This window comes from Gambusia affinis, linkage group LG07 (genome assembly GCF_019740435.1).
Source record: "Gambusia affinis linkage group LG07, SWU_Gaff_1.0, whole genome shotgun sequence".
In the NCBI taxonomy this organism is placed as follows: Eukaryota; Metazoa; Chordata; class Actinopteri; order Cyprinodontiformes; family Poeciliidae; genus Gambusia; species Gambusia affinis.
Window position 1 is genome coordinate 19453441 of NC_057874.1, and position 24212 is coordinate 19477652.

At 37.5% G+C, this 24212-nt stretch overlaps 1 protein-coding gene across 1 annotated transcript in view; it reads right to left on the minus strand.

Moving 5' to 3' along the window:
* The window catches only part of trim62.1 (tripartite motif containing 62, tandem duplicate 1), a 43383-nt gene that overhangs the window by 17402 nt on the left and 1769 nt on the right, over positions 1–24212 (minus strand). Inside the window, exon 2 of the mRNA XM_044121911.1 lies at positions 23579–24127. Coding sequence (XP_043977846.1) covers positions 23579–23986 — 408 coding nt within the window. The 5' untranslated portion in view covers positions 23987–24127. The remainder of the gene's footprint in view (positions 1–23578; positions 24128–24212) is intronic.

The following is a 24212-nucleotide window of genomic DNA, read 5'->3' on the forward strand; positions in this document are numbered from 1 at the left end:
TGTCTTGACTTGAAGCTACAATGAACAATCTTCATTAAACATCAGAACAGGAAAATATAATTTGGCAAAAGTAAAATATTAGCAGAAAAAAAACTGATGTATAAAAAAACAAAAAAGGGGAAACAAAGTACTAAATGTTGAACAGTTTAAAAAAACACAAAACCAAGCAGCCACTTTGCTTATCTCAGTGGCCGGTTGTCTTGACGATGACCCGATGAAAAGTGACAAGCTCGCGTGTGTTCCTGTCTGCACAGTTCACGGACCTTTCACATCGCTCAACGCCGCGCTAAGTGAAGCCTGAGGACAGACTGCAGTCAAAGAACTAGCAACAAACCTCGATCGGTAAATAGCAATGCTAACAAACTTTCACTTATATACAAGCTGTGCATTTTTACCTCAAGCTTGGCTGTCTTTTATTAGCAAGAAGGGTTGAAGATTAACCAATAACAGCTGAAAATTCAGCACTGATTATTATTTTCAAGTCATTTTAATCAGGGATATTGTTTAGCTAAACCGTTTATCTCAATGTGTAAAACTAAGGTGTGAATCCAAAGATATGACTTACAGGTACGTCATTCAAAAGCATCACCTACCTAGTAGGGGTGGGCATTTATATCGTTTCAGTTCTGGTGAAAAGTTTCTGATAATATTGATTTATCATCATGAAAAATTCAAGTTTTTGATGGTAAATAAAAAACAACTTAGAGTTTGATGTGAAATGTCATTTTTGATGTTTGTTCCATTACGGTGTCGATATGTCAGTAAATTTAAAAATATGATTAAATGCAGTTACTGTGCAGTTTAGTGACATCAATCACAGTTTTTAAAATAAGTAGCGTACCGAAGAAGACTATTTCAAATGGGAATGTTGTTTAAGAACAATATTTGTGCTTGTGGCGATATGAATGCTGTGCCATTAAGCCACCTTAAATCATAAAAGTAAATTTATTTTTCTAATCATCGTCACAATAGTACCACGATATAATTCTGCTTCACCTTGAGTAGCCAGTGTAGTTGTGGTTGCTCTGTTCTGCAGGTGTGTCAGAGCGTTAAAGAGTCTGAACAGTAGGGACCCAAAACCAGCAGCAGCCTGGTTTTAGGTCTTATTTTATGTATGATACTGGTTGGATGCAAGTGCAGCATGATTTATATTATTGGTAAAACAAACAGCCCAGACTGTGCAAACAAAGTTGAGGCAAGTTAAAGATTTCTACTCTCCACAGCTTTTTGACCCTTGAACTCACTACTAGAGTTTATACTGCAACCTTAGTATGCCCTTTTCTCCAGTTCGGGTCCTAAAAAAAGAGATGTACCGTATATCTTTAAATTGCACTGAAAATCAGCTGCTGATTCCAAGGAAAGAAATTTGTGAGTATTTTAGCTACAGTCAGCATGCAAGCAGTGGTTATTTGTATTTAGACAATAAACCAAGACTGAACCTCTTCATCAACACTTCTCTGCATCATCCAAAATAAAAAGTTAGAAAAATACAAAAATCAGGGCAACAGAAATAATGCCGCGTCAGACTCTAAGCTCTTGTGTTTCTGGTGAATATGAATAGGTTCAAGCTGTGCTTTACATTCTAGGGCGTCACTTCTTCTAGCATCAGCAGAGCCTGCAGTCTCTCCGGGGGGGGAACCATTGTGTCCACGCAGCCTGAGCTCAGCCATCACAGCCGGCCGGTGACAGCTGAGCTGACTAAGCAGGCCGCGCTCAGAGGTCTGGAGGAAAGTTACACTGTTCCCCTTTAACATCTGTCCCAACAAAACACTGGCAGACTGGTACCAGAGCACATCGAACACGGCTGCTAAACCTGAGACCAATGACGTCAAGATGGAAATATTTGGAAAAGATGCACTGAATATAAAAACACATGAAGCAGGAGTCAAGCTAAATCTCAACTGGATATTAAAAAAATTACTCCATACTAATTTTGAAACCATGGCAACATTTGTGAACAGCCAGGTCTAGTTGAATGCAAAGAATATTAATTAAAATTAGGGCTCCAACTAGCGATTATTTTAGTGCTCTATTATTCTCACAAAGATTAATCAGGTAATTGGAACTGATTTTTCATTTAACTATTAAAACCTTTTTTATACAATTTTAGAAATACATTAAATATGCAAAAAGATACAACTAATATTTCAGTTCATTTTTCAATAATCATTTTATTGCCCAAAATGCAACAACAGCTGCATCATTTGTAGCAAGTGATGCAACTGCAGCTAAAATATTCTTCCAACATCAACATGTGAGAACATCAGCTTTTCCTGACTGATTCAATATCAATACAATATAGTGTTGGCCGGATCGGTTGACTATTTGTTCCAATAAATAATCTGATAGAAAAGGTGCATACTAGGAGATTTTTTAAACAGAATTTGACCCAATTGAAACTAAGGATATGCTTGTTCAGTTCTGGGTAGAACATATTTACAAAGTTTATTTTTTACACTCAACAGTTAAAACTTGACATGAGTTGAAACTCAAGTTAAAATGTAAAGTTTTAACATTTTAACTCAACAGCCTCTGGTTAGGTAACCCCAAGATCACTGGGTCTTCTTCAAAGATACCAGTTCTTAAAAACATAGCCAGTGTTTTCAGTAAAATTGAGCTGACTGTCCAGGAATGACCCGAGGTATTTAAAATTAGCCACAGTATCAACAGGTTGGCCATCGAGTGAAACTGGAACCACTTTCAGTTCTTGTTTATGTCATTTAATTAGCTCTACTTCCTGAAGGAACTCAAAAGGTACGGTGTTTTGTGAGGGACTTTATCTTTTACGGTTTCAGTAAGGGGGCTGCACAGTGGCACAGTTGGTAGAGCTGTTGCCTTGCAGCAAGAAGGTCCTGGGTTCGATTCCCGGCCTGGGGTCTTTCTGCATGGAATCTGCATGTGCATGGTGGGTTCTCTCCGGGTTCTCCGGCTTCCTCCCACAGTCCAAAAACATGACTGTCAGGTTAATTGGTCTCTCTAAATTCTCCCTAGGTGTGAGTGTGTGTGTGCATGGTTGTTTGTCTTGTATGTCTTTGTGTTGCCCTGCGACAGATTGGCGACCTGTCCAGGGTGAACCCCGCCTCTCGCCCGGAACGTAGCTGGAGATAGACACCAGCAACCCTCCTGACCCCATTAGGGACAAGAGTGAACAGAAAATGGATGGATGGATGGATGGATGGATGGATCTTTCAGGGTCAGAAAGATTAGAGAGATGAAAATATTGCAGCTCAGTTTACAGATTATAAAGCCGACACGCTCACTTAGTGGTAAAACACTATTGAGAAGATTTGTAAAAAGCTGCAAGTTGAGTGCAAGGCCTAATGCTGGCAGCCTTCACACGTCCTCTGAATATGGGGCACGTCATGGAAATGATAAATGCTCAGAGGCTGCTGCTCCACTTCCTGAAGGGAGAAAGGACACGCTGTATGCAAAGGTTTTATCCGAACCTCGAGCAGCTAAAATAAAAGCTGCAAATCAGTTGAGCTATATTTATAGCAGATTTATAACATCTGAACTGCTGACCAAGGTCTGCAGAGTCGGCACAACAAGTTGAGTCGGGTATCAGACATCACAGTGCAGCAAAGTAGGGTGGTGTGTGCCGGGTTTAAGACACACAGATCCCAGAGCAGTGAGTGTTGTGTTGGATAATCAACACAGAGAATGAAGAACCATTAGAGGAACAGAGGGACTGTTGTTGGTGTGGAGTGGAAATGTGAGGCGTTTCCTGATAAGAGCGAGCCGGCTGCTCGTCCCTCACTCCCTGGGCTTCACCTTCAGCCTCGAGGCTTTTACAGCTCAGCCTCAGCTGCCTGCTGAGCCGTTTCTACAGTGGTATTCCAGAATAAGTTCCCAAGATATATTTTTAACAGCTGAAGCAGAGCAACTGACAGGTGGACATTTCAATTTGTTACAAGCTTACTATTAAAATTTCAGAAATATTCAGAGTGTAGCAACCAGTTCCAGCTCGTTTCTAACAAGCCGTCAGTCAGCCTGTCAGGGGAGAAGGGCTAATCTCAGAGAGGTTATACATCACCTCAACAGGCAACTCATTAAAAAGCCTCATCCTCTGTGGACTGGAACACACTGATACCTAAAACAAACTACGGTTAGCTGCAGCAAATTAAACCAACAGGATCCCGTAATTAGAGTTTTACTACTAGGTTAAACTTTATAATCCAAACCTACAAACTATATCATCATACAACAACATTGGTAAATTGTTTGTCATTTAAAATAAAATATTTCAGTAAGTTTTTATTCAGTCTCTTTAGGCAGGTTTATTTGTACAGAATCAATTATACACAGGTTTAATCATAATGTACAGGAAAACAAGAGAAAAGAGATGAAACGTTAAAAATAGAGGGCACCCAAAATATACTAAAACAATACATTATATTATAAAATAAACTATTTACATATTTAACCAAGTGAAGAACTGATAGAAACATCTAACCTTTATGGATAACATGTTGATTTTGACTCCTTGAATGTAGTGCAAACTGGGAGATATAATCTGATATAATCTGACACAGATGGAACCATGTAGATGCTGGATATACACAGAACAAGAATGGAGCCCTGTTAGCTTGGATTTACAATTACCAATTTAAAAATTATTTCCAGTCTGTGAAAAGAAGATCTGAACCAGACAATACTATCAACTTCTTTTAATCTGCCAATCAGGATATTATAATCAACTTTACCCAATGTGGCAATCTTATTCAGTAAAACCAAAATACAGCAGCTAGTCATGGATCAGTATTTAATTATTTTTCTGTGGAAAGTGATTCCAAACCATTTTTTGTTTGGTAAATGTAAAGTATTTGAAAGAAAATACATCTCAGAAAGATAAAATACATTGACGAAATGCTACTTAACATGCTATTGGCTGGTGTTTGCAAAGCAGCCAATCAAGAGACACCATTCACTTCCCCAACAGCTGATTGGCTGTTCACCAAAGGGAAACATGAGGAAGGCGGTGAATGTTAACTCTGGCAATAGTGCCAAGAAGATTTCCAATATCTTGGTGAATGTAAAGGAATATTTGGTGTTTGAACTATTAAAATAACATTTATCAATGTCTCAAGTTCTCAGATATCAGATATTATTTGGTGGTGAATACAGGGAACCACTGTGGATGGTTTCTGATTTTTTGTTGGTACGACAAGTAATTAAGTCCGTAGACTGCCACATAATAATAATAATAATAATAATAATAATAATAATAATAATAATAATAATAATAATAATAATAATAATAAAATTCTCCCATCGATTCACACAAAGACAAGCAGATCTGCCTTAAAATTACACTAAGAAATGAAACATTTGGCTATCAGCACAGTGGTGAACCCAGGTTTTCTGACTGGATGTCCACATGTCTACCTAAACTGGTTATAGCTGGAATCAGAGGAATAATTATAATTGAAAAAAGTAAGCAGGCTAAAACAAGCAACCAATTGCAAGATTAAGCTTCCCAATATTAATGCGATGCCATTAAAGCACAAATGGATTTCTCATTGTGTAGACCTCTTTCATTATGTTAATAAGCAGCATGTGCTCCCGATCAATGAGGCATAAAAGGAAGCTTAAAGCTTTATAGGAAGCAAAGCTTCCAATAAAAGGGGGACTGTTTTATTCTTCCTCTAACCTTAGCACACTACAGTCCAGGAAACAAGGTGAAAGTAAAGATTTAAGGAGTTTGATTAAATATTTTACAACCTGGGAGATTAATGTCTTATGGTTGACAAATGAACACTTGGTGCATCATTCCTGCCAAACCACTAAAACTATCTGTGAGCCATATACCTTTGTTGTGGATAAATCGAGAGAGAACCTTTAGCAGCTCAAATGTACAAAGCTATGAAGAAGTATTTAACCCCCTTACAGATTTTTGTTTTGCCTTTCATGTCATTGTTAAATGTTTTGCAGATAAACAAATGTTGATATCAGAATATCTAAACCAACAGGACTGTAACTCCCACAGTTTAATCCTGATTCAACTATGATCAATCACATCTGGTTTGGTTTTAAGTAATAACTTACTAAATCAAGCATAAGTTGCTTTTTTTGGTGTTCCACCATTGGCAGAAACACCTACCATCAAGCGTTTGTGATTAAAGAGGGAGCAAGAGTTTTACTTTTTCACAGATTCTTCTTAAATTAATCAAACTTTCTTTTACATTTACCCAGGCTATCTTTATATAAAAATGTTTTCTTGACAATCTGGAACATCCAACTGAGAGAAAGAGAAAAAACAAACAATATCAGTAAGGGCGCAAAAACTTTTAGTGGTCAAGAAAAAGAAATTGCCTTTGGCTCTCAATTTCTTGGCAGAATCAAACTTTAGAAAAAGCCGTCCCTGTTCTGGTCAATATTTAAATCATTCTGCAGCGATTTTTCTCATGAAGTGAAAGTCAAAGAACCGTAACTGAGACAGAGGAGACTTCTTCACTTTTCTTCCATTTTCTCAGACTGGTTGAGAGGTGGAGCTTTCTTATCTGGAAACCGAACCCACTGCAGGTAAGACTCCCAGCATAAATTACTGTGGCGATAGATTCTCAACAGACACTGAAAATCCTTAACTGGACTCAACATTATCAAATATCACCAAGAATGTTTAGCAATATTATGCATGAAAAACAAGAATTGAATAAGTGTTAAATACTATATCACAATAGGCCTGTCTCGACAACAACAGGAATGACTGATCATTTTAGACCATTTTCCACTGATATAATGACAAAAGCATGATAATGCAAGTACACTCTCTTGAAGATCAATAAACTCATTTCTAAAGAACATTTAACACATTCTAAGACATTTCAATTATCCTCTAATTATTCTAAATAAACAAACAAATCATATAAAATAGATTATGAAGCCTCTGTAAACAAACTTGCCCTTCAAATATATATTAATTAGGCTCAGATGAAAGAAAAGGCAGTACTGCCAGTTACAACATATTGAAAAATAAAAGTGTTATAGGGCAAAATCTCTTTAGCGATTGCAAAAGATCACCTTTGCATGACCTTTTTGTAGTGTGTTGATAAAACACCTCCGTTATTGTAGATTGTCAGTAAGACAGATGCAGCTCATTGGTTGGAGTTTCTTATTTTTTTTTCCAAGCTGAGAAAACTGCATGAGATGATCAAGTTTTAGGTGCAGATGAATGTCTGTTGTATTGCCGTGTTTAGTTACAACTGTTTGGTTTACCATGGTAATTCGGTTTGAGATTATGAATAAGATTAAGAAAAATTACATTGAATAATCAGTTACTACTGAGGAAAAAGTTAAGAGCTTCTGATTTGGAAGAAAACTAGACTGAGACTATTTAGTGTATCAGAGTCTGCAAATAAGCAGCAAGTTAAACACTTTGAAGTTGGGTAAATTCATGACTAAAATTTAGATTAAAAAAAATATGGATTTGCTTCAATCACCTTAAGACATGTAAATATAACTTGGGTAGTAAACCAGAACTGCAAAGCACTCTGGGAGATGTAGGTAAAGTAAAGACTTTAGCTGCTCGACCTCTCATGGCCAGCCAAGCAAGGTTAGTGGCATCAAGTAACACACTCTTTGGTTACCTAGCAACAACCTGCTGAGTAACTTATGGTTACCTAGCAACAATCTGCTGAGTAACTGGCACAGCAGCAGTTTCAGGTTACGCCACCTTGCCTAGTAACTGCTTAAAAATAAACAGTGTGGCGTGAAAACTCTGGATAAAAGATCACACAGCCTGTTTAGTAGCATTTCAGATATTTAAAACAAAAAAGTAACAATTATCAAATTATAAACTGAAACACTTGTATCACGATATGTTTTTCAGCCATATCGTCCAAGAAATGTTAAAAATCAGGTCAGTCTTTAGAAAACTTGGGTAGATATTTAAGTTCTTTATTTAAGTTCTCAAACAAAATTGATTATAAATGTGCATGAGCTGTTTAGACAGGAGAAACTGGATAATTTCAAACTCCGAGTTTGTTTAACAGTTAAGAGATGAAATGCCTAGATAACCTGGCGGCTCTAAAGAATTCCCAATCAATCAATAACAACCATAAACACAGAAATCTGTGTGGCTCAGTGTTTTTCCACTCTTAGCTTTTCCTGGATACGGGCCAATCACAACTCAAACAACAAATCCTTTTTTCCTACCACAATGTGACGCCAGTATTTAGTAACCCTTGATATGTTCATGGTTAACTCCTTTTAATTGCAACCAACCTCACTGAGATCAACCTCCAGAAAAAGCTCCAGGATAAGCAAAGACTTCATGTCGTCAATGTACAGTCACGTAACGTGAGCCCAAGGAAAAAATATGCCCGTGTTTAAAAAAATTATGTTATTCAGGCCAACCAAAGCCCAAACAGCACCGATAACTGGTTTATTTGCCTTCATTTCATCTCAGCAGCTGGAGCCCGTTGTTGTATCTGGTGTGCGGCTCGCTGCAGGCTGCAGCTCGTCGCCAGCTCCATCTGGCCAAATAAAGCGCGTGCCTGTTTCTTTTCCACTCAGTCCTCTGACTTCACATAAATATTTACAACCTGTGCCTCTTTTGTCGCGTCCCTCTGTGACATTACAGACCAAGCCAGTTCGGCTGGATCCATTTTAATTCTGGTTTCCTGTCAGCTCGGCAAGTTTGTAGATCCCTGATGATTTCTAATAATGCGTATATATTACTCTTTTTTTAGATGTTGGCCTAACAAACAGAAATCAGCAGATTCAATCTGCACAGCCTTTCAACTAAATATGTTGAATCTCTACCTTTAAGAGCCAGTTTTACTCAAACTATGGAAAGACCATCAAATGCAACAAAACATAAAAATGCATATATTGTATTAGGGTTACCTAAATGGAACAGAAAGTTTTAATCACAATAATAATGATAAATATGATAGTAAAGAAAATTTACTTCACACTTTGTGGCTGATACAAAGAGTTTGAGCCCCAGACTGATGAACGATGCTCTAAAAATAAAACTAACCCCATTATTAACCCCAGGTTACTTTGCAGTCCCTGTTACATAAAGTTCTGCCAATGATTGCATTTAATAACATTTTCCCATCTACTGATATTTGTTAATCCTCTCATGGATCAAACAATGAAAAATAACCAACAAATATAATCTAGTCACACTTTTGGTTTTTGGTAACCTTATTATATTTTCCTTATGTATTCTTTTTTCTTGTACGTCAAAACTGAATATGCATTTCTAAGAGTTTTTAGAGGCTCAAGTATTTGAGGTTGTGGTTTATAAAGCCTGTGAATTCATAGTGGCCAACTTTAGGTCACTTTTTGTATGAAAAAAATGTATTGTATAATAAATGCAGCTGATCACAGCTGGAATAGAAAAATAGTTTTTCGATGAACAAGCGGTAAGAAGAAATCTGCATTACAACCTGGAGCTGAAAACTGTATGGCATCAGAGTTGTGGGAGTGTTACCAAGAGTTTTTAGTTCAGCAGAGATGAACAAAAACTGTCTTTTGTTTTCACAATCTTAGTAATCTTATGTTAACAAAGAACTGTTTAATTTTACATAATTTTACCTAATCCCACTAAACAGAACTCAAACCAAGATTTCCAAGTGGGAAGGGTCTAACCTTAAACTTGGCGCTGTGGGAATAATACCACATTTCATCAGCTGCATTAAAGATTCCCATGTGTGAGCACAGAAACGGAGCAATAGACCTTCTACACATCACTGAATGAATACTAGAAATGAATTATAGTATACCCAGAAATAAAATATTAACAAAGACCAAGTTAAAATGTGCTCTGAAAGTAAAGCTGTACATTTTCCCACTGGGATTTGAATGATCCGTATGTAGTACTTCACAGTACCAAGTACATACTTTGAACTAGACTGTCAAACCATGACCAGTAATTTTTAGGCTTTTGCAAGAGCTTCAGGTTTGTTGGTAAACAAACTCTGGTTGCATTGTGACAGGTGAAAATCTCCAGGATTCAAGACTTTCTCCCAGTGATCCAGTAGCTCAGAGACATGCATATGACTGATTGGGAGCTTAAAACGGGGTCTACAACCAGCAGCTAGTCTAATTAAATCAACAGCAAATCACGAACACTGGGAATTACAAGAGATTACAGCCCGTCCAGCCTAGCCCAGACCTCCTGAGAACAATGGCCTGTAATCTGTCTTAATTCCCCAGCTAATCAACCCGGGGCTCACAGTCTCCTGGCTGCAGAGGGAGGGAGCACCAGCTCACATCCACCCAAACATCAAAACAAACAAACAAAAACAAAGATGTCACTCTTCAACATCATCTGCCTCAGATGAGGACCATGAGTCTACATTAAGTTAATCCACAGGACATCTTTCACATCCCGACATGCCAGAAGATTTCTCAAGCCAGAAAATTTATTGCCAACAAATAATGTGATCCAGGAACCCAGTTTCCATTTACATCCGATACAGCACTATAGTAGCTTGAGCTACAATGATTCATCAGGACAGCAGTTTTATCAAAACCAAAGAGTCCTTAGCAAATCGCTACAACCATGAAATATTTTCACTATTTTGAACCATTTTGAGTCAAAAGAAAGACACAAGACTTCAAATGACAAGATTTAATTTCACCTTGCATTTCTTGTCTTTTGTACTCCTTTTTTAACACAAGAGCAAAGTTAATTTAGCCTCATCCTAGTAAGTTGACTTGCAGTATCATGTGCAAACTACAGTTTTTTAGAGGACTGCAGAGATGCATTACTTGGTTCGCTGCTATATTTGCAATGGGTTTACACAATTTACACATTTTAGTGATGTAACAATCGTCCATAAGCCTTGTAATTCCTTAAAGTTTTATAGGAATCAAAACTTGTACCTCTGTCCAAAAACTGCAGCTCCCAAAACAAAATTTTTTTTTTCTTTGAGTGAGACTACCGAACCGGGTCTTGCCATAGTTGTCGAACTTTCCATTAATCTTTAGAGAACCAAAACTAATATATTGAAGGATTAAAAAGACCAATTATTCTTACCCATTTTGCAGAATATCATCCATCCATACACAGGCATTGATCATATGATATCAGATGTGTTAAACATAATTTTCGCAATCAAAGTTCAGGGGTGAGATTGCACAATATACTGCAAATATCAAACTCATTGTAACAGCAGTGTGTGCAATATACATACAGAAACCGACTATTTGGAGCACAGTAATTGTTGGTTAATATGTTCCAGGTGTTATAAATGTGCATTTTTCATGCTAACGTAATATTTAGCCAGTTGGAAAAAGTCTCATAGCAGAAAATGCTCACATGGGTCAAAAAATGGCCTTGTCCAAAATCCTAAAGGTCAGTGAGTGATGGAAGCACAGATGAGAAAAAGAGGAAATAAAAAAATACACGTATTTCCCACCTGATGGCATCATCGCAATATTTTCCAATATTGTGCAACCCAATAAAGGGATTTATATTTTTTCAGTAGCTTTTACTGCCATCTTTTCCGCCCTGCATTTAAGTGTTCATTAGACATGAAACAAGTCGAATTGCGATATCTATTCCCCTTTACAGATTGAACACAAATAAATGTAACGCACAACAGATTCACAGACATCTGACTCACTTACGTGACGTGCAAACCGAGTAATCATACAAACAAGACCAAGTGCTCAATGCAATGGATGTGGCATCAGCTCCGTCTTTCCTCCAATCGGTGCAGCTGTTTATCTGTTAATCTATCAACAGTGTGGGCTGAAGTAAACAAGCTGCCTGGTTCTCTCCCGCCTCAAGCATCATCAGTGTTATCAGTAATAAGTGCGGTACGAGCCACAGCTTCCTCCTGGAAGGGAATATTCTGCCAGGAGTCTTCTAATGAAACGTGACTGATCTGCCTTTCCCAATGGCTTCACGTTGTGGATGAAAGAAGCCTCTCTGACATGACACACTGACACTCTGCCAAGCTGGAAAAAACTCATTTGTTTTGGGATTGGTTGGGTGGGAGCTGAAGTCTAGCTGCTTTATAAATAACATTTTTCCACAGACTTTTAAAAAGAGGCTACTTTTCACAGGAAGTTATAGAGAGCAAAGCATCAGCTGGAAGAAAGAGGATAAGACTAAGGATTGCCACGGGGAATGGCAGCCATGGGTGCCCTTGAAATTGCCTGACTCATTACTGCAGCAGCAGCAGCAGCAGCAGCAGCAGCACTGCCATGCGTGGTGATGGCAGGCGCAGGGAGAGCTCACGGTCAGGCGGAGAGTGAATGACAGTCTGTTTTTGTTTTTTATTCCACCAGGTGAAGACTTCAGAGGCTGCAAAGCTCAACCTCCATTTTCAAATCACGAACGCGTAGAGAGACAGATGAAAAGCACTGCTTTAGTGTTATTAACTTTAACCTCCTATTTGTTATCTGATAAGAAAAAAAAAACCATTGGCTGACATGTCAGCTGCAGTCTGGGCTTTACCCAAACTAAAAATTTGCATGACTGCAGAGTCAATCCATTCCCCAAGCAGCAGTATAGAAGTCGAATCCACAAATATGCATGGATAACAGCAGGCTGCAGTCCATTTCCTCCGTTATCTGCTCCTTTACTGCTGCTAGGCAGAGCGGAAACGTATCCTGAGGGTGAGCCGACGGCAGGGAAGAGACCGTCCAGCCCTGCAACGCGGAGGACGCACACAGCTCACTGGCAGTGCCCATCATCCCAATTAAAGCTCAGAGGATGCTGTGGCTTCCATTATGTCCTCTGCAGGATCTCAGAGTCGACTTTAGACCACAGCTGTTTGGTTATAAAAAGAAAAAAAGAGCCTTGTTTTTCCCAAACCCAGTTACCATTATAGCAGTTTCCATGATACAACTCAAGAATTTTAAAATAACTACCATCAGAGTGTCATGCTGAGATACAGTGATCCACAAATGAGAAAAATTTCTTCCTCTTTGATCCAAACATGAAACCACATTGTGTTAAATGCAGAAATGTCTGACTGGGTGAATAAACCCTCGGATCTATTCGCCGTAAGGCTAAAACCCTTTTTGCACGCCATACTAAACCTTCATCCTCACATATCTAATCAATAAAAAAACGACTTTGTTCCACGATACGATTATTTAAAAAGCAATTCTGTTCTGCATGTGGTGTTAGGTTAGAAATCTAGTAGAGGACGTGTGAAATGGCATAAAATTACAAGCAGTAAAACGATGTGTAATATTCCAATAATCTTTTTATATTGAAGAAAATGTAATAAACAGATATTAACCCTCACATAAAGTAAAGTCTCATTAAAAGGAGTAATAAAAATGTGGGAAAGTGGCAGGGCAAACCACAGAAGGGTATTGACAAGGACTTTCTCTCTCAAAAAACATGTTTGTGTCCAGCCTCATGGGTATTTTCAGTAAAAACCTTCATATACGACATGGCAATTATTTAAGGCTAGAAACAATTTTTCTCAAGACATTACTGGTTATCTCTGTTTATTTAGTGGTAAAGTTCCTTTTTACAGTGATGTATCTGTCCTATTAAACACACATAACAGACAAAATCATACAGTTTAACTTCTCAAACGACATTTAAAATACCCCATATATGCACATGGGGAAAAAACACAAGTTACAAGTTTTCTTTTTTTAATTTAAGGTTATTATTTTAGGAAGACTTACTGATATCAAAAAGATGCAAAAACCAAAACCAAAACTTCAGATGAGGAAAAAAAAGAGAAGTTTGGCAGAGGTGGCAGAACACGCCGTGGAAAAACGTACAGAAGCAGAGCTGACTGGTTACAATGGAGCTCTAAAAATATGACCGTTATGATGGTCCAGCTACAACACAACGTTGTGATACCAAATCTGTACTCTGTAGTTTATTTTTAACAATCATTAAACAATATTCTATGTGGCAAATCAATTATGCAACATTAAAAAAAAAACCTGCTTTAGTGATTCTTTCATCTATGTTTTTGTAATTTATTGCCAAAATTATGTTGAGTAATTACAAAATAAAGGTTGAACATCTAGTAGAGTACATTAAATTAAACATTAAAATACAAACAATAATAGTAATATGTTCCATCAGTTCATTATTTCAGTGTTTTAATAGCAGCAAAATTGGATCCAATTCTAGTTGAAGGTGCATATTTTGTTTTGTTTCTACATAGAAATAATATTCCGTGCCATCCCAGATGATTTTCAGATTAAACTTGATCCCAATCAGAATACATTAGCTCCAAGGGAAATCTCTATGCAACGATCCAAAAAAGAGACAAATCCTCCTCGACCCGCCTGTAACATCCTTCATGTGAAAGCAGGTAATTATGTGCCGACTGGCCAGGTGTGCACACATCACCACGTCACAATCAGTGGTGGCGTGAGTTTGTGGTTTAAAGCGTCGGCCTCAGAGGCACTTACAGGGTGGAAAAGGACGCAAATCGGCAGGAGGTAAAGCTCTCAACATGACGAGGCTTACGGCCTGAGGTCAACATAGTGACATGGCAGGCTTAGGGGATTACATCCTCCACACACACACACACACACACACACACACACACACCAAAAGCACGTGCTGCTGGTCAGCCAAAAACCCGTCAACACAGAGAGACGGCGGAGACGGCCTGACGTAACAGATGGGTGACATAACTGAAGGACTAGAAAGCCTCATAATGTCGGCATTTTAAGAGTTTCATAATAAAACGGATCTTATGCAGAACTATTTGGCATGAAAGCAATCAATTTAGCAAAAATAAGAATAGTGACATTCATTCAGATTGTTAATCTTGCCAGCATATTGAAAGCTTTGTTTATTCCGGATGTGGAAATTAAATTGTAGCTGTTAAAAGAATGTGAGCACATTAGTGAGGTTTTGTCTAAAGGGCGCTGTTTGTGCAAAGAGGTGAACAAGTGCATGTCAGCACCATTCTGCTCTTTAACTCCAACATGGATCAGAGTTAGAAGTAAAAACAAAGAAATCTATAATGAGAGTGCTTTGAGAAAGACGTCTCTTTCTAGTGTTTCATCATACTTTGTTTTTCCACTTTTGACAATAAGACAATATTTCCCTCTGTTAGCTGTTGAGTAAAGAATAACTTATACCTTTACACATTTAACATGATGATATATATTGCACAGGATCCCAGTCCAACAAGGACTGTTAACATCTTATGATGCAGACCAGTTTAATGTTTATTCAAAAACAACAAAAAACAATTTCTAAAGCTCAATGGGCAATTTTTATAAAAAATTGTTTTACATAATTGTTAAAACTATCAGTAAGTCCTAACAGTAGAATTTGAGACAGTGGGGGAAAAAAAAGAAGTTCATGTGCTTCACCTGGATGGTCCTACGATCATCTGCAGAAATGCATCACTCAGTCAGAAACAACCAATCAGAGCCAGGAGGAATGTCTTGACACTGTTAATCATGCCTGTGTACACGCTGCTCACACATAGAAGTGTTACTTCACAGTTTTAGGGAATCAGGACAGAAAAAGTGAATCCAAGTCTCATACACTTAAAAGTTGTTAAAACTGGCTGGATAATACCTCACTTTATGAAAAAATAAATAGTTATCGTTTCATAAAGCGACATCAGAGTAAAGGACTTAAAAAAGCTAAACAACTTGATAAAGAAGACTGGTTCTGTTTTGGAACAACCACAAAATCTCTGGATTTTATTGTGCAATGAAGGATTCTTCACAAAAATTAAGACTATTATGGACAACCCTGAGCTTCCTCTTCATAAAACTAGTATACAACAGAGCGTATTGAGAGCCACAGTAACACAGACTGCTACAGGAGATCCTTCCTGCTTACAGCCATCAACAACTATGACAACAATTAAGAATTGAGTTCTATTATCTATCTTTTTTTTCTGGGATTAACAGAGTATTTCGATTTTTTGTAAAAAGAAAAAAAAAGGCAGTAAATGATTTTTTGACACTTGGACTGAATAAAAATTAGATTTGCCTAATTTTATTTTACATCACACACCCATCATTAATTAAACGCCAAAACAATAAAAACTGGCTTTTATATGTTCCCATAATAATGTAACCATTAACCAGTTAGAAAAGAAAATAATTATCATGTGATTAATTAATTAATAAGCGAGGAATCAATTAACCACATGATAAATGAAAATGAAGGGCAATTTTCAGTTTACTTCTGGTTTTGGTTGTGAGTGGGTTTTATTTCCGTTTTATTTATTTCTTTTAGTTGTGTTTTAGTTGGGATGTTTATTGATCTTTCAGAGGGTGAACTTGCACTGTAATGCCATTATTAATAAATTACTTGAAAACAGTCTCAAAAAACAACATTATTGCATATCGCAATCATTTCCTGGACAGTTTATTTAATGTTATCGTGAAAGCTGTGGTAATGTATTCAGTTAGTGAACTGAAGTGCAGCAGAAGTTTGATGGTTCCTCCCCTCAGCAAAATAACCATCTATTGTATCTACCAGCCAGTTCCTTATGCAAAACAAGAAAGCACAATAGATTTGTCGAATTGATTCCTCCATGAGCAGCCGCGTAGTTTTCCCAATGCAACTGCTGGCTGCTGTCACTAACAGCAGGGAGCAGCAAAACCTGATTGACTATGAATCACCTCTGCAGAAAAATGAAACATATAAACTGGTGGCAGAAAAAACACAAAACGGGTAATGAAGTGAGACGATGAACAGCAGTAAATGATATCCTGCTGGAAAGATGAACTATACAATTGTTTTGTTGCAATATCAGAATACCTGGGTGTGCTCTTTTCTTTTTGGTTTATTCCGACTACCCTTAAAATGATTTAAGTTACCAATATATATTTTTTTTACTGAAAACATTTCAAAGACAAGTTTTGTCTTCCAAACAAATGGAAATTCAGAAAGCATAGAGAGGAGAAGGAGACACAGCCGAACTAGACTTGAATACAAAACAGCTCAACAAATAGGGGCAAAGTTCTGGCTCTCTACCTATCAAATCCTATTTTGCTCATCAGTGAACTTTCCCACACTACAGAAGCTCTTAAGGTTTATTTCATAACAGCCCACCAAGCTGGTTTGGCATGTGCCCCTCTGGCCACATTAATGCCGCAAAGAGACCTGATTGCTGCTGCTCTTTAGCACATCCTCATCATATTGTTTTGGCATTTAGCTAAGCACTGTTAAGCCTCATGTTAAGTGAAGTTTGAGCCTGCAGGCAGAGCTCAAACACACTCGTTTCTATTTGACACAAAGCTCTCGTCTGTTTACTGGAAACGGAAAAGAAAGAAAATTATGTAGGCACAGCCGCTATACACACACATCGTATTACGGATCAAATGCGGAAGAAACACACCCACTATGAGCTGCTTCCATCTCATGCTCGTTTGTAGATTAAGAATTAGACGTTACATAACAAACCGTCCAAAAGAAGTCGAGAAGATGCCAAGCTTATCAAGGGTCAGGGCTGTTTCCGACGGAGCCCGAGCGCTCATGCTCTTTCAGCATTGTGGAGCTGGGTAAGCATCCAGAGCTCTTGCCAGAATACAAAATGCCAAAAAGCCGCCTTGAAAAGAAGTCCAAGCCGGGGGAGAAGCTGCTGTCCAAGAGGAGAGCAGCATCTTGTGTTGGGCCTAATTACTTCTGTTCAAGGATTTCACAGTTTTGACCTTTCTCAAGTCTACCGTATAGAGGCTTATATAAAACTGAAGATGAATGCAATGATATTCACAGAACCTGGTTATATTTATGCATTAAGGAAGAGCTGGAGCGCCATTTTACCCAGCAGAGGTCCTGCTCCTTACTTACTGTACCAATTTGTTTACTTGTTAGTGTGTATAAATCCTTAAGTTAGCGCTCAAAAAAAACGGATTATACTACAAGTAGAGCTGGATGGTATAAATTAAAAACTTATGATACAAGTATTTCATATCGGTTGATAGATAATTATTGATCAGTTCTTTGTTTTAAATATCTGAAATACTGCCAAATTGGTAGCACGACCTCCTGTTTTATCCAGTTTTCATTTTGCGCTGTTGTTTTTTTATTTTTATGCAGTTATGAGGCACCGTGAAAAAACCTGAAGCTGCTGCTGCGCCAGTTACTCAACAGGTTGTTGCTAGGTAACCACAGAGTGAGAGAGTTGATACCATCAACTATATTTAGCTAAACAGCTAAAGCCTTTCCTCCCTGCATACATCCCCCAGAACATAGACATATTATCAAGTGATATTGATCATGTCTACATCTCAATATGTATTGTTACTGATTTATTATTCAGTCCTAAATTACAAGCAAATGTTTTTTTCTCACCAGCCAACATGAATTGGGGCTGGTGATTATATTAAATTAATACAAGTTTTACAAATTATTCTATACCCAAAGGATACAGAATAATTGCTGGCTGCTTTATCAACAATTTATAGAAACATGTCTGAAAGTCCCAGCAAATTAAATTAAGACTTAGGATTACAGATGTAAAGTTACTGATTCACTGTCAAACTACATTTAACTTTGTATCTAAAGCTTAGTTAAATATGACTTAACATAAGAGAGGTTGTTTGTATTGAAGGAAAATGTGGGTTATAATTTAAGTAATGTATTTTTTATTTAATTTCTGAAAATGAAAAGACTTGGGTTGGAAAATCCAGTAATTTTAATTTTTTCGGGTAATTGATTCAAAAAGAATTTGAGCTGCTTTAAGTCTTACGTGGATATTTATGTACTGTTTAAAGACAGTAACTTTTAGGTTTCCTATGCTGTAAGTTGTATTTAAGGATCCTTCCTCTACCACTTTAGTCATCTGTTCCATTAATGGGTATAAAGGTAGTCAAAAAATAACTTTGAAAAAGCTTAAAAGGACCTCAATAACTCATCACTTTCCAAAAACAATGATCTTAAAAAAAAAACATAAAAAATTATCACCTCTTTTTTTGCCAAAAGATGATTTATGTCATTTAAAAAAAAAAATCCCTTTTGGCAAATAAATGACTTGGGCCATTATTTCAGCAAGGTGACAAACTGATTAAAAAAAACCCCTTTCACGAGATTGTTTCTGTGTAAAACACATAAAGTGAAATTACAAGAGACAAATAAATTGGCTTATGATGGAAGTGGGATGATTTTCAGCTTCATTGGTTATTTCCAAAACCTTTCGGATCAGTGAATGCACCACGCTCTAATTCACTGGTTCCCAGGAACCACGCAGAGACAACCAGGCCTCCAACCTCCATCAACCTCCTCTGCTCCTCGTGGGTGATCCCAGGCCAGCTGGGAAACGTAATCCCCCCCCTAGTCAGCGCTGCTCTGCACTCAACCGAGCCTGGCAGACCTCTAAATGATATGACGACTATTATTCAGCAATTCAGTTCCCCCATCGGACAGAGTTCATAATTCAGTCATAGTCTGATCTCTGATTCGGAGCGCCAGAGCAGAACAAACCTCTCCGTGTCGGAGGAAGTATTTTTAGATGAGTCTGCATCATGAATAGTCAAAGGCTGCAGCAATCTCAGAGATGCAGTCTGAGCACCGATGAAGTAACAATTGCTGACCATATGAGTTGGATCCGCTTGGCCCAATTACATTTAATGAGTCTTCTACAATCTACAAAGAGTCAAAATATGCATAAAAACTGAGAAATTTGAATATACAACCAGAATAATGATAATTTAAACCAGATACTGGCATGTTTTGCCAGTATTTGTTATAGCCATCCAGACAGATATGGATATTTATAAAGTTCACTGAAACTGCTTGATCTCTTATCCCTGATTTGGCTTTTAGTCATAATCCCCAAGTTTCAGAGGGGGCTGAAATGATATCCAGTAGAGATGCACCAGTATGTAAATCTGCCATATTACCAATAACTGATACTATGAGTCTCTCAAATGACTTCCAGAAACAAATGGCAACAAGACGGAAGCAGGTATCGGATGTTAAATATTGGTTGCACAGTTTTATTTATTAGACTGATAACAGTGGCCAATACTGATATTGGTGCATCTTTGACATCCATGTCCTGCTGGAAGATTTAAGTGTCCAAACTCAAAAAGATTTCTCCCAGTTTTAAGAAAATCTAATAATTTAGAGGCATTTCTCTTGGTTAATTATTCCCTTCACCTTGTGCTCAGTGCACCAAGCTTTGCAATTCATATTAAGGACAGGCGATGCAGACTTTAAATCTTTTTGCTACATTATTTGTGATATTTATTAGAATAATAAAACTGACACAAAAAGATATCTGCAACATTTTTGCAGACTTTGACTGCATGTCACAACAATCATAGCCTCACAAACGAAGAATGCTCTTAAAAAACTGGGGAGTTCAGGACAATAGTTACATAAAGAAAATTTGAGTTTTATTGCAAAGTTGCACAGTGTGTCTGCATTTTATTATATTTCTGAACGTATTGAAACTCTACCAGACACAATAGTCAATTCTTATAAGAAATTTTCATGATTCTTTCACGATAAATGCTCATCCCTATCTGATATTGTGTTCTGAGGTTTCTCAACGACTCCAGATGTACTGCAGGGTGTGAAGGTTGAATAAATCCAGATTTTTCTCTGTTTCAACAGTTTCCTTTAATCAGAAGCCTACAGTTTGGTTACATGTGTTGAACATGGGACACAATTTGGTGTCCCAATAGAACTATGGCAAGAAACAAATCAAAATGGGTTTTGGACCGGATAAATCTGGACATATCAGGCTCCTGGAATAGTCTTACTAAAGCCCTGAACTAAATCCTATTTAAAATTCCTGGAGTATGCTGAAAAGCCGGGTCCGTCCCCAGAAACGGATGAATTTAATCAAGTCCAACTCTTCCGATTCTGACTAGAGGAGTGGACTGAATTATACCAGAACCTTGAATTCACTGATAAATAATGTCTGTATTATAAGTACAACTTGCTACAGGTAGTTCAACCAAACATTAGAAAGGCTGATGTTCACATTTGAATCTGTTCTCATTTTTGACTCAATGTGAACAGCAGAAAGTCTTCTGTAAAAATCACTGAAGCAGTTTGTTGCTTCATTTCATCCAGGAAAAAATAAATAAAAACACAAAAGACAAACCCTACAATTGATACGAGAGTCACACCCATGAAGAGTGTATGTAAACTTCTGCTCCACAGGTAAGAGAAGCATGAAAATTTGGAAGCAATGAAGTGTGGGGGGGGGAGCTGGAATGTGTTTCTATGCATACTAAAGCACCATAGGAACCGGATTAGGAGCTTTGTTTCACAGTTATTGGATTTTGGCTCAGCAGGACAGGAATTATTCAAATACAGAGGGGAAAGAAAAAAAAAACAAAAAACAAAAAACAAAAACAGAACCATTCTTGCATCTGTGGAAAAAACCTTGACCCAGCATGCAAACATACAACACATCTGAGGTTTTTAGAGGAGCTTCATATCGTCACAGCTGCTGCCAGCTACTGTCAATGATCCTGGATGTGAAGAGAATGAATCATTGAGGAGCCAATGCTTTTCACTCCTTTTACTTCACAAACACTTTAAATCCGCCAGCACATTCAAATTTAATGTGGTGTTGAGTCAAGATCTCTGAACTGAAACAAACCAAATTTCTTTAAATTTTTAAACCCTCCTGGAGCAGGAAATGAAGGGGGAAAAGGAAAAGCGCTGATGTGCAACAATGACCACCATATTGTATATTCTTGGCACATTTCCTCATTAGATTTATGTATTATTTAGATGTACTATGATAAAGAATTTCCAGCAGAATCTATTTAGATTTGTACAGTTAATAAAAATGTTGGTTTCTTAATACATTGATTCACTTTAAAATCCTTTTTAAAAGATTTTATTTGGATCTGTATGCAGCGACGAGCAATACTGAATGAAAAACAACATAATTTATCGTCGATTATTAGAAATTAATCAAGAATTAAAAGTAATACATTAGAAAAATTTACAGTTTGGTAAAATCTTAGTCACTCAGAAGCAGATTGTCTGACTAATTAAACAGCTAAGAATGAAGCAGCTTTACTTTAACAGTGTATTAAGATTTACTGAGTGTTTATTAATTTTTCTAATGTATTAAAATAATAATCACTATTTATAGCCCTTATATTGTAGCAATCCATATTTTTCATCTGCAGTAGGAATAGTAATTGCCTCTAGGTCTTGAATAAAATCAATTAATTGAGAATTTGTTACATTTCTGTGGATTGTTTCTCTAAAAGTTTGAATGTAGTGAGAATTTCATACCAGGCTATTAATACTTGCTATTAGAGCAAAGGATTACAACTCAATATTTGTTTAAATTAAAACCTTTTTTTTCTCTCCACAGTAGAGAGATAGCTCAGCCCTATCTGCTCACTTATCAATAAAGTGTGGGGATAAAATCTTGATTATTTTTTTAAATCCCTTAAAAATTAACTTAGATAAGATAGTTTACACTTTGTAACTTCCCAGATGCTAAACGCCAAAGTCCAGGATTCATTTAAGTGATCAGATATAATCATTAAATATGATTAATATGCATGCTAAGGTCAACTAATTTTATTTAAAATCTACGCAAAACAAAAGACAGATTTTCAACAAAGATTTTTTTTCCCCCAACAGAATTTAAAATCTGTTTGCAAAGAAAACACCAACTCCTGTTGTATAACTTGAAGCCAACAGGAAGTGAAAACTTTAAACTGGGAGATGACTGAAATTGAAACCAGAAAATATTCAAACAGTAAAAGCCATTCTGCATCCTCTATACTCGTAATTCAAGAGCATTACCAGAAATGCTTTCCCCTTATCATAGCCGTTTTCTAGACTCCAGCCTTGGTACCCTGATTTATCGCCACAGTGGAAACAGTTGAGAAGTTTGGCCCCAGAAAACCACCCTGCTTCCTGGAAAAGGTTCCCACAGCTTGCAGAATGAGCTGCACTTATGGTGCATTTTTACTGTAGAAACAATGAGTTCCAAACACTAACTATGGTCAGTGGAGTCATCCAGGGTTTTGCAAATAAAAGCAAAATTAGATAAACTAACTTGTAAAATACTCTTAGTAGTTAAATATAAAAATGTAATTCACAAGTATTTTAGTTCTTGATTACTGTACTGATTAATCAGATAAAAAAATGTCACATTCTGCTGATTTTTTATTTAAGACCTTTTTATATAATACAAGAACAACATTAAAATATGCAATTCCTTTGCTAAATGAATGAGAAAATAAACATTTGATTGCCTAAAAGTCAGGAACATAGCATTCCTTTTAGTTAAAGCTTAACTTGTAGCAAAGGATGCATCTGCAGTTAAAAAAATATACTTTTATCATCAACATGTGAAAAGCTCAGCCCTATCTGCTCACTTATCAATAAAGTGTGGGGATAAAATCTTGATTATTTTTTTAATTTGATCTAAACTATGGCACTTGAGGAGTTCTGGATTAAACATATTTATAGACAATGTTCTTTTTACATCTCAAATGCAGAATTTCTGCATTTATTTGGTCCACATTTGGCTTAATTACTCCTCTGACTACTTGTTCTTTCAGCTAAATGTCTTTTTTAGAGCCCTTATACTCCAATCGATTACTAAATTAGTTGGTAGTTATTTCAATAACCTGACTAATTATTTCAGCCCTACTTGAAAACAAAACAAAGTTATCACTATAAATAAGCAGCTGAAGTGTGTTTGCGCCCACTGACCTGAATCTCCTCGAACGCCTCGTCAATGGTGGTCACCTGGTGCTGCTCGTGAAGCGCCGGCTCGTCACAGAAGAAGCACACCAGGCTTTTATCCGTCAGGCAGAAGAGCTTGACCTTCTCGTGGTCCTTGCAGGGGTAGGAGCTCCTCTGCGCGTTCAGGATCGCGTCGAGCGGGAAGGCCGAGTAGCGCTCCACAATGTTGGACAGCTTGAGGCTCGGCGACAGCAGTGGATCGGCGAAGGTCCGGCGGCACTCGGGGCAGTCCCGCGTCCCGTGCGGCTCCTGCCTGCTCCAGTGCTCGGTGATGCACTTCCTGCAGAAGTAATGCTCGCAGCCGAAGCTGACGGGGTCCTGGTAGATGCTGAGGCAGATGGAACAGAGGAGCTCGTCCTTCAGACAACAAGCCATTTGCAAAGGCTGAGCGGCATCTAAAAGGACGAAGTTCTGAAGCGAAGCACACTGCGTTTAATCTGAGAGCGGATGGTCCACGGCCACGCGAGTGCAGACTGAGAAGATCTACCGGAGTTCTCAAAATGGATGTTTGTGACACTATCAGAGAGAGGAAAAGAGAAAATGATGCATCAAATCTTTAATCTGAGGCCAGATTGGTCCTGTTTTCAAAAACAGTAAGTAA